The 12,417-nt window shown below is 35.9% G+C and overlaps 1 protein-coding gene across 1 annotated transcript; it reads left to right on the forward strand.

Moving 5' to 3' along the window:
- The first annotated feature begins 1,008 nt into the window (after positions 1 to 1,008).
- Positions 1,009 to 8,176, forward strand: LOC135077903 (uncharacterized). Its single transcript, XM_063972435.1, has 3 exons — positions 1,009 to 1,106; positions 1,468 to 1,657; positions 6,735 to 8,176. Exons 2-3 carry the CDS (start codon positions 1,643 to 1,645, stop codon positions 8,034 to 8,036), a joined length of 1,317 nt encoding a protein of 438 aa, XP_063828505.1. The 5' UTR covers positions 1,009 to 1,106; positions 1,468 to 1,642; the 3' UTR covers positions 8,037 to 8,176.
- Positions 8,177 to 12,417: the final 4,241 nt, after the last annotated feature.

Here is a 12,417-nt window from a genome sequence, read left to right on the forward strand (position 1 = left end):
TCATTAAACTCAGGTGCCCAATTTTGAAATTTTCTCAACGACATGTAAAATCAAGTTAACACGTTTTTTACAATTATAGAAACTGCATAACAGATGATTTATGCATAGTGTATAAAAGATTACATAGCAGCTATAAAAACTGAAATTGGATTCATACGCAAATATATTTTTAATGACAGCGGATCCGAGGTGATGATTGCATGCGTACAAATCGAGTTACTACGTCTTTTTTAGGGTTCCGTACTCCTGACAAGGAACCCCTATAGTTTCGAAATGTCTGTCTGTCTGTCTGTCTGTCCGAGGTTTTGCTTGGAAACTATTGGCACTAGAGAGCTGTAATTTTGTGGAGGTAAGTATGTATATTAATCACGCCGACAAAACGGTAAAATAAAAATATGAAAAAAAATTTTTTTTAGAGTAGCTCCCCTACATATAAAGTGGGAATGATTTTTTTTTCATCTTCTACCCCATCGTGTGGGGCATTGTTGGATAGGTAGGTCTTTTAAAATCGTTTAGGGGTTTTTAAGACTATTTTTCCATTTAAGGATCTGTTTGCAAATTATTAATGTTTAAAGTGCCAATTTTCGTTCGAGTAGGGCGTCCCCCCCTCTAAAAACTAAACTGTTGGCTTTAAAAATCTGGAAAAATTCGTAATGATACCTACTGCTTTTCATGAACTTTCAAGGAAAACTACAACGGTTAAGATACGTCATCCAACAGTAATAGTCATTATTTCTTTCTTACTTTCATTTAACTCATGTATTATATAATTTCTTAACTAGTGAAAATTCCTGAGAAGAAAATATTAAAAATGACTTTAGATGAAGTAATTGTTTGGTTCTGAAATATATTGTGTTAACGACGAAAAACTACGGAACCCCACACTGCGCGTGGCACGACACGCACTTGGCAAATTTTTCACGTGATACTCTCACTATCGTCGGATGAGTCGGTGAAGCAAGGTTCCAGTGATACTACTATCACCATCCCGAACGCCAATATGTAGAGTAGTGCGGTATTTAACAACCACCAAGTGATACGCGCGACCACTTTCATACCGGCCACTCGGCCGAACGCATTTGCGCTAAGCGATCAATTTTTAAAAAGTTCGTATTTGCATTTCATCCTTTTTTGATAGAAAAAAAAACAACCGCCATTTTTGAGCGAATTTTCCCGCGCTAATTTTATAACCTAAATACTAAATTAATTTTTAGAGATTAATTTCTTATCAAAAACATATCAAAATAAAACACAATTTGTGTATTGAAAGTTATTTGTAATCCTAATAATTTTCAAATCGAGTCAACTTTTGCAAAAAAAGAAAACGTGGAAAGCGCGGCGTTAATTCGCGCAGTGTCAGTTTTCCCGCGCAAAAAGTTACGCATAGTCGCGATCGGTCAATTATCTAGTGTAATCGTTGGTGAAGTAAGAGTTTTTCTTTTAACCTGTGATTTGTTCAAATTGTAGGATTTCCTTCGGTCGTGGTGTGGACAGTCGGCGTCGGCAAGACCGGATGTGAGGACATAGCCCAAGATGCGGTGACTGTGTGCGGATCCGTGCTTCGTACAGTGACTGCGCTTGGACAATTAGTGCTAGTTGATGGTGTGTGATAAGACTTTTTGTTGGACCTCCTTGTGCCACTATGCTCGTGTTTAAGGTGAGCTCCCCATTTTGTTTATTAATTTATTTTAATTTGGCTGTGGAATTATTAACTCCTTTTAACAATCACTATATCTAGTTAGTCTAAGTGTAGAGGTATCAATATTTACTATAAATTCTGAAGCATTGGTAGAGCAACGTTAACATGCCATTAGAGGTAGCCCATCTTTGCACTATACTCCGAAATTAACTATAGCTTTAATCATTCATTAGATATTAACAACAATTTTAATCAGTAGTTATTAAAATTTCGTAACGATTAGAGTCGCTTCTCAAACTAAATTAAAAATAAACTACTTGAAGAACAGTCTGAAGAACTGGAAGAGCAAGCAGTCGCCCGGCAAGCGAAAGGTCGTGGATTCGATTCCCGCCCTAGGTAGTTGAATTTATAATTTTATCAGAATTTAATTAACATTAAAAAATATAGGTCAATATTGATAAAACTGCAGTCCAATAAAGCGTAATCTATGCAGATGAAGCTCTACATTTAACAATAGTGCGGTGTTAATGTAACCCGTTATGATGCCAATTTCATATTCACAGTCATGACTGCAGTTTAAAATGGTCAATGAATAATTTAGCAGTTACTTCATATTGTTATTTTTAGTGGTGCCATTTTAGAATGCGTTGGTGACATAGTTGCAACAAAATATCAGAATTTTATAATCAATTTTCATAAGATCTTTTGTAATATGATGACACTCCTCTAAAACACTTCCCTGTTACCCACCTTGCCCAATTGGACATTATTAAACTAATTTGTTTGTAATTAAATATAGTTGTAAGGTACATAAATGTTGATTTTTTGTTACTTCGAAATCAATGACTATAGTCATTTTAATCAACGTATGATTCATACGTTCCTATTGGAACACAAGAAAGGACGATACTCGTAGACTCGTAGACACTTTGATAGCTTATTAAAAGTGCCATTTGGTTCGCAGTATTTTGGCTAATACCGGTAATTTTCGTAGTAAGAGTTGATAGTACCTACTTCGAGAATTCTAGGTTTCACATAAACAGGTCGTTTTTTTTTCAATCTGAATCTTCATGTTTATATCAATTAAAGTTTCCTGTAATAAAAACGTCCTAAACCCATTACCTTAAATTAGTTACGAGGCGTTTGACGGTAATAATGCCGGTCGTGACAAAAAATGCAAGAAATGCAGCAGCAATGCTGTCCCCACGTATCCTTAATTATCAACCCAAATATGGAAGTCTTGAGAAAAACTGACTTCGGAAATTACAGTAACGTTAAGGTTGTAATTTTTAAGATGATGGAAATACTTATGGAACTTAGGCAAATGTAAAAGAAACCGTGCACGCCACGAGTACACGAGTACTTTAATGCTTTTTAGGATTTCTTTTTGCATTTTTAAATAAAATTCACGCGAAGATTTCACGCGGTTCGTTATTATTGCATGATTTTTTAGAGAACAAGGGCTCAAATTGGCCTGGTTGGCTATTAAACACACTCAAATTAGTTTACACTAATAATCTACTTACTAAAAATAAAAGTCACATAACAATTAAAATTCTTACCCAATGACCCAGTCAACCTGACTCCCATTGTGAAAAATTTTGCTTTGACCCAAATTCTTCAATAACTTCTGGTTTCAAAGGGCTTTAAACTTGCCTAATTGTATGAACGTTTGTCAAAGAGTCGACAAATTCTTTTCAAGCTTGCGTATTGTTTTTCTCCTAATTAAACGTTTCAAAACATTTTCACGGTTCAAAATTACTATGTAACTATGTGTGTCAGTTAAGTGGGTAAGATAGCAGACCTTATTAAGTCTTTCCTTTCCCCCTGTGTTTATAAATTACAAAATATCACAATCTCAGTGGTATAATAGCAGAACAACATTTAAGTAAATAAGAATACTCAAGATGTTTAGTGAAATAACCTTTGTAAAACAGTAAAAAAAATCATCTAATTAAACGTATGAAATGGGTGTGTGTGTTACACAAAATGTAGAGTTAAATCGATAATTATAAAGTTTTATATTAAGTCACAGTGGTAATTTATTACTATGCAACCTTTTGCGTGTATTTTTAGCTGAAGTGCATCCCATGCAATATAGTGCCTAGAGACAAGAATAATAGATGTGTGGTCTAGCATATTTATTTATGACTAACTTGTTTGCGATTTTTTAGCACAGTGAAAGGTAATCTAGTAAACACTAATGTTGAAGATACGAAACTTTGTTCGTTTGTTGCGTTATGCATGCTTATAAAGATCTTTCACCTGATCATAGGCCAAAAAATGTGAAATATTTGATAGAAGTATTGCGTGGGAAAACCTTAATATGTATGTACTAAGAATACAAGATGCCTTTAGGAATACTTTAAAAAAAAATTAAAATACAGAAATTTTTTTATAATTTCCTCAAGTGATATAAAAATTAACACTACCAGTAAACAAGAGCATTTCTTTATAGGTTTTGATTTCGCGACTGTACTTTTGATCGTAGAACATGCGATATTAAAGAACTCAGGTGATCAAATTGATAACCACGAAGGCGAAGTCGTAGGCTGAAGCTAGTTAAAACATAATAATAGTCATCAAATGATAGATGTCCTCGATCGTTCCCGTGGCAGTTAAGAGTCTATTCACCTTACTTTATCTATACTAATATTATAAAGCTGAAGAGTTTGTTTGTTTGTTTACTTTAACGCGCTAATCTCAGGAACTACCGGTCCGATTTGAAAAATTCTTTCAGTTTTAGATAGCCCATTTGTCGAGGAAGGCTACGAGTAATAGGTGCAGAGCAAAAATGATTTTCACGCGTACGAAGTCGCGGGCACTGCTAGTTTACTATAACCATGATGATCATGTTACGTAAAATGACGTCCATACAAATGTCACACGTAGGAGTTAAGATGTATTTCGTAGACAGTTCACGTGTTGGTATTTGTTTATACAAATATTATGTTAAACTCTGAACTTTATACTTGGTTTATTATTTTTATATGTGAGTATAATAGACACAAGTACGTTAGTAGATTTTTATATAATTTCTCTGAATAATTTCTTAATATTGCTTCACTTAACTTAAGGTATACTATATGATTATCGATAAAACACGGCCTATCTTACTGTAATACTTTATCAATAAGTAGGTAGGTAGATTTCTTACGATTTTTAAATCTATTTTTGTCTACTTACTAGCATGCTAATACTTCACGGTGATATACGTAAATAGCTGTAACTTGAAAGAGATATCAAGCCATAAGTCGCTGGTCACGGTTACTTAGGGCTGTCAAATCAAGTTTCTACCTTCAGGTCAGTCACACGGCCGGTTCCGCAAGAAGATTACGCTTTTTGTTGTTGTTTGTATAGATATGCTTTGATTTGGATACTACAAGTAGTATGTTCTACATCTTAGATATGATTGTTTATATTTTCGGTTTTATATTTGTTAATTAGTATTGGGAGTTTCTTTTGACAGAATTTTACCCCTTAACAAATAACCGTATAGGTAGAGTCAGTTTTATTATTTAGCTTTGTTAAATAATAATATGTATTTTTGTCTAACAACGATGTAAGAATTTAAATTAGATTTGTTTTTAGAATGTGCGTAAAGAACGTATATTGTAGCCAATTTGACACTAGCAACAGATTAGATAGTATATAAGTATATTTTGATTCTGTCTTGAATCTATTTCATCCCAATATATGTACATAAGCCCTTATTTAGAAAACCAACTATGTATTTATAGTAGACAGCCCTGCAGCACTATTCCACTTATAACACTAAAAGCTTAACTAATTTACCAGCGTGCTTGATCGCTCCAATAGCCTGAAGCTGTACTAACGATCAAGTAAATTTAAAATGCGCTTAAATTATACACTAATAAAACACAAAGTTCTATAATCTTCAATGCGGTGTTATTTTCACATTTTTATAGAATGTGGCTTCTCTAACTAGGTTCTAATCTACTTATAAACATATAAATAAGAATGGCTTGGTGTATCGCGTGATGGAGTCTAACACTAAAATTGCGGTTGTGGTTTGATAAATCTTAGCAATCAAGTTGTCAAATGTTTATCGAAGCACAAGCTTCATATGATACATAAACAGAAAATCAAAAATCAAAATCAAAATCAAAAATATTTATTCAGTTTAGACCACAAGTGGCACTTATGAACGTCAATAGAAAATAATAAAAAAAGAAAAGGTAGCCCTTATGGGGCACTTTACATGTCTCCTTATCTTTTGGGCCCTACCAGCGCTTCGAGACAAACATATGGCAAGTGCTGAGAAGAAACGCCGGAACAAACTCAGAGAGAGGGTATTTACTTATCTGTTATCTGATTGCAAGGTTAAGCTTAATTTATAACTTGTACAATGTACATTATTGTACATGGTCAGATTTTGTTACCATTTCCAAAAACAATAAATGATTTTGCTGTCGGCATGTAAATGTTACGCAATACGAGTAGATACTTCACACCTTCAAAAGGTAACTGTACTAACAGCTGTTGTGATTCAACTACCATCGAATACAGGTGGTAAATTCATTGACGGATGTTACGAAAACGAAAGGTGCAAGTGATCTCCTCACTCATCAAGCCGCGCTCGACCGCACGCATGAGAAATCCAAAAACAAAAGGCGATTCCGTTTCGCAACACCCTCGTTATTTTTCTTCGGATGTGAACGTGCTTCACACATCAATCCACTTTATGATACAGACGCATTTCAATTTGAATTTCATATGTTGCAAAACCTACTCGCAAACACAGTTACAATCCCACATACTCTATTTTTTCGTTTAGAAAGTTTCACAACCATAACTTAATAAATCGTCCATATTTCGTAATAACGATAATGATAGACATACGCCGATGCAACCGCGCGTAATACGCCATGAAAGTGTTGGAATCTGTTAACCACATGAGTTACGAGTAAAAGCTAGCACTCCCGTTGCAGGCGACCGGTTTGTAATAGGCGCGGGTCTATTTTTTGCCGCTCACCTGTCGCGGCTCCGCCTCGTGCCGTACTTATAAGGCATCTCGGGCACGCGCCTCGGACAAACACCCCAATTAAACTCACTCGTCCACTTTTACTTTCAGATAGCTCCAGTTTTCCTACTGGTCCTCACCGTGGGAGCCGAGAAGAAGATCGAACTGCAAGACATCGAGGAGGACAACCTTAAAAGCGAAAAGGAGAAGGATTCAGACAAATCAGAACCGCGATCGGAAGCAGCACAGCCTGGACTCCCATTGGAGTTCTTAAAGAATGGACTCCTGCGGTATTTCGAGGCTCCGACACATCAGGAGCAACCTCAGCAGCCACGTTACGTGCAGCAGTATGCCGTGACAGAAGCCCCCGAGCGACCGCCTACAGCGGCACCCAAAGCACAGTATGGACCCCCCACCGCCCAGCAAGCAATGGTTGGGTACTTGTCCAATGTGCCTATGCAGATATATCTAGTCCCACAGTATTACAGCGATCAATCTGAGCAAAATGTAAACGCTCAAAATGGCGTCCAGTACCACACGGCGCCTGCCGTGACTCGAGTGGCCTACCCGACAGCACCTGAAGCAGTACAAACACAAACGAACTACATCGAAGTTCCGACATACGTCACTCCGACGGGAAAAACTTATCAGTATCAGCAATACTCATCGCCAGTAACTTACGTCAGTTACACTCCGCAGCCGACGGTCGCGACTGCGCAAGCAACCGTTGCGCCAGTGTTAGCATATCAGATGCCGGTAGTTCAATATCCTACGGCAATAGTGGCGCCACCTGTTGCTAAAGGCTACTACCAGCCCGCGCAGTTTTCTGACACAAACGCCGTGGATGATACTCAGGAGAACGAAGAAGAACCGCAGAAGCAGTATCCTGCTCAAACGGAGTCGCCTCACACAAAATCTCCAGACTATCCACGGTATTACTCAGCTCGACAGCCTTTCCGAGATGAGTACAGACACAATGCAGTGCCTGAACTACCACCTCCAAATCCTTTGTTGCTGAAGGGTCATCCGCCTCATCTTTCACACATTCCGAAAGCATTACCGATGTATCGGCCTCTTCACAAACCTGTATATAACGGTGGTGGTTTCATCTCAAACGGTTACTCGCCGAGACCACCCGAAGCTTATAACTTGCCGTTCAAGCGCCGCCCAACTTCTTTATTGGATTCGTACATACCTTCGAGTCTCCAAATTGAGTACCTGAAAAGAGGGTACAGCAAGGACCCCTTGCAGGTGTATGAGGCGTTGGCGACTGGCCGTCACTACAACCACGCACCCGTGACTCCTAGGCATTACGAGAGAGGGTTCCTCCCGAACCAGATGTACCATACTGCGGCTGGTGGAGTTACGTATGGCCATTACAAAAGGGCAACGAAGGCTGACAAGGCAAATTGAAACAAAACGAACGAGCCGAACTGATTTTAGAGGCTACTTTAGTATGTGGTCGTAATAGTTTCGTGACTGCACTTTTGTTCTTGTTATTTGGACTAAATATCTCATCGAATTAGTGATTACGATCTTATCGTTTAACTGTATGAGTAGGTACATGCTATAAAACGGTATCTACTCAAGCCTCTCTGTACATTGTTATGTAACATTTATCTGTATGGTCAGTATTGTTAATACAAATAGGATTAGTTGTTATTTATGTAATAATAAAGATGTTGTTTATGAGTAACATTTATTTAATTGCCGCTTTTCATTTTCAGCTACGTTATTAATAGGTTAATTTATACATAATACTCATCCAATGCATGCATTTTTGAATGAAAATGGTACTTAAACTTCCTCACATAGTACCTGACATTTAATTGTAGAGATTAAATTGCAAAAAGTTCGATTACATATTTTTAAATTAATATTTAGCGGAAAGATATTTCGATATTCCTATTTAGAGAATATAATGGAAGGAATGAGATGTTCCTACGATAAGAACATTATTAGAAAAACGTGACAAAGCCCTGTAGATAAATAGATAGAGTATTTAGGTTAATAAATTCATGATTCATTTAAGTATCGCCTAAGGAAGGGACTAGAGAGCGCTTTGAGTGGAGAAAGTGCGACTTGGGCGATCGACAGGCGGAATATTATTATTATTCGGTTATTTTATGGATCCTTTTGAAGAACAAGTTGAATATATTAATGTAATGAGGAAGAGGATACTGTTGTTCTGATGTTGCCTATTGGTAGAATTATGTATGTGTTCACAATCAGATAGCAATTGAAGTTATCAAAAGGAAGTCGTAGACGTAGAGCAGTAAGAGAGAAATAAACCTGGAGAGCATTTCATCAGTTTTTATGTATCTTTTTAATGTTTACTCTAATGTTAATTATTTACTTACATAATAAAGTCTAAAACCTGTGTAATTAAAATAAATAAAATCGTGATTTTCTTGCAAACAGCAATAATTTAGATTTACTGCACAACCTTTAGTGATTGGGTTTCAATGGTAATCAAGCTGAAGAGCGTCAATATACTGAATTTACATTTATTACTTTGAATAAAAAAGAGAATTTGTCTGGATACTATTAACGCTTTCCCATGTAAGTAGGTATAATTTACAGCTTAAAAAGTATATTATGTAGTAATGGGTCTTATTGTAGGTACTGCTGTATATAATGACCCATATGAGTAAGTAGCAATTAGGTTATCATTACTTATTTTACACTTTATCTATTTTCAAAACCCTAATAGAACGCGAACCTACATTTTCAATGAAAATCGTTTTCCTGTAAAACAAGTATCTACGAGTACTACATTTTGCTACTACGGTCACAGAGTCATCATTCCGAGGAGGTCGCAGTTCAAGTTCGAACATTGCCGCTGGGTTAGTGTTCTAAAGTAACGTAACCTGTTATCTTTGTAGCTGTTTAGCTTCTTAAAAGAAAAATATACTATCTGAAACTTTGTCGGTGTTACAAGCCCAAAACTAGTCGGCTGTGTGTTTTAAAAACTAAGCTGTTAATCAAGTTTATCTAAAACACAAAACCAACTTAGAAATAATTGCAACATTCTAATCACTAATTCACTATTAATTAATTTCGATTGTATAATTCTATAAAAACATTTTCAAATAAAAGTGTGAGTAATTGGAATACTTATCAGTTCACAAGATGCGGATGTAAAAACGTTTTGACCGACACCGCCGACAGTTATGTCGACAGTGATGTCGGCGCATCTTCGGTTAATTAATTACGATTCTCGCCACGTTTGACTGCTACATTCAATTAATATCATTACACATGACGCTTGTCGGCCTCATGTTGCGATTAGATTACAGACTAGATAGCTCAATAGATGCCTTCAGGTCTTTAGGATGTGTCAGTGTGCTTACCATAAGTTTAGGTTAGGTGTGCTCGCTAGCGACTGCGTAAAAAATGTCATTAATGTATGACATTGTACAGCGCCTCTAGCGGCCACTTTAAATAAAGATCTAACGTAAACTCATGGTAAGCACACAGAACTCCTAGACAAGTGGCAAATCTTGACAGTTGTAATTTCGAAAGGCTCCGGCCTTTTTTATATAGAGTTGGTAAGTTTCGATCCATGAAGAGATTCGATTTTCGGAGCGATTAATAAGTGTCACTTGTCTAGGGCAACAGGATTTATTCACAAAGGAAGTAAGTACCTAATATCTGTTGAGTAAAAGGTCTGTTTACCCCAAGAAATAGTAACTAAGAGACTGAACTAAGTCATCATGAAAGGCATTAAATCTTAAGATTAGCAATATGAATTTACGTAACTGTGTCTATTGAAACAATTGGTCTGTAACTGACAAAACGATTCCCTTTCAAAGCGATTTGATATATTTAAACTCTTTATAAATGGACGAGTGTTGGACTGATTTTCTTCTGAATTTCTTTGATTCTGAACGACTTATTATTTTACGAGCTTTATAGTCGTGAAGTAGATAACAAGAACATATTTAAATTATTATTTTTCAAACTTACACACACAAGGCTATGAACCAACAAATGCTTAGTTTGGGTGTGGTTCGAGGCTAGCGGCGCAGTGTAAAATGTCCAAGGATATTTATTTATTTACTAGCTGACCCGGCGAACTTCGTACCGCCTTAGAGATTTTCTTTATATTTTTTTCTGTAAAAACCTTGTACAGAGTATTAGAAAACTACAAAAAAAAAATCAGCCAAATCGGTCAAGCCGTTTTCATGTTATGTCGTGACAACGGAAAACGGGTTTCATTTTCATATATATAGATTACAGGGGTGTAGTTTTGGCGTTGAATCACGAGGTCTTCTAATAGCAGGAAAGCTTGAAAGTGCGGACTAATTACATAATGAATGGACGCCCTGCAGGGCTACCATAATAATTCTATAATTAATCATGCGAATAATTTATTCAATTTCCTTTTATTTTTCTACTCAAGTTGTCCACAGTCGGGTAAAAGCGTCTTCTTCTTCTTCTTAATATCTTTCTTTCTGAATAAAGAAAAATAAAATAAAATAAAATAAAATTCTTATAGCAATACATGGTAAGAAAAACGTAATATTCATTGTAGTAGCGCGTTGAAGTCTAATGTATGGAGCTGTTATGGAAAATAATATTTTGATACTTAAATGCATCTTAATAAATTGTAAAATGCATTAGAAATTTGTCAAGGACTATTAGTTTAGTTTAAATATATTATTTTGTAACAGAATTAATTTAAAAGTAGGTAATAATCCGGGAGGAAACATTCAACCCTGTTACAACTATTTGACTCTCTTATGTTTACATTCTGAAATGTCAACAAAACTAAATGTAAATAAAACTATAACTGGTTTTATTTACGTACATTTTTTATTTATATAAATGGTCTTGGCTTAAATAATGGTTTAAGGCTTGGTATTTCTGCTAAAGTAGGTATTTCGCGCTGTCAAAATCTGCGCGCGCAATACTTCGCCGAAGACAGCGCGCCAAAGAGCTCTCGCGGCTACACAGTATAGAAATACGCAGTTGGTTAGGTTAGGTTGACTTCCTTCCGTTCAAGCGTCACACTCACAGCACTTTCTAATACAAATCATATCCAAGTGATACAAATTAAAACAACTTTCAAAATGTTTGGGAATATATTTTAGAATCGAATAAACATAGAATATAACTGCCAAAGTAAACACGGTTCAAAGAGGCGTGGCGTCACCCGACCTTCCGGAAGTTCCGCGCCGAAACGCCGAAAAACATTTTATGATCAGTTACTCGTAGTAGCGATTATTTAGAGCTTGGATAATAAATTATAAAATAAAATTCATAAAATTCATAAAATTCATTTATTTTTGCAAATAGGCTTTAAAAAAGCGCTTTTACACGTCCCAATATTAACCCTACCACTGCTTCGGGACAATAAATGGGCCAGTGCTGAGAAGAAGCAGCGCAAGAAACTCAGTCACTATTGTCAGCCTCCTTTTCAAGGTTTTACAGTCTTTAAAATATACAAATTATAGTCATTTAAGTATTGATGCGAGCTAGGTAGTTAAACATTCCAAACATTTTTATCTTTTATATAATCATCAACTTTATAGTAGCCCTTTTTCATTAAGGTGCTTTTGATATGTGCTTTAAATTTATGAATGGGCAATTCTACAACAGTGTGGTAATTTATTGAAAAGTTTAATACATTTCCCCATAAATGAATTACCAATCTTGTGCAGTCTGAAATTTGGAACGGCAAGTTTATTTTTGTTTCTTGTATTGAACTTGTGTAAATCACTCTTTCTAGTAAATTGCTCTATATTTTTGCGAACATATAAAAGGTTTTCATAAATGAACTGTGAAGCTA

The sequence above is a fragment of the Ostrinia nubilalis genome, chromosome 14 (assembly GCF_963855985.1).
Source record: "Ostrinia nubilalis chromosome 14, ilOstNubi1.1, whole genome shotgun sequence".
Classification (NCBI taxonomy): domain Eukaryota; kingdom Metazoa; phylum Arthropoda; class Insecta; order Lepidoptera; family Crambidae; genus Ostrinia; species Ostrinia nubilalis.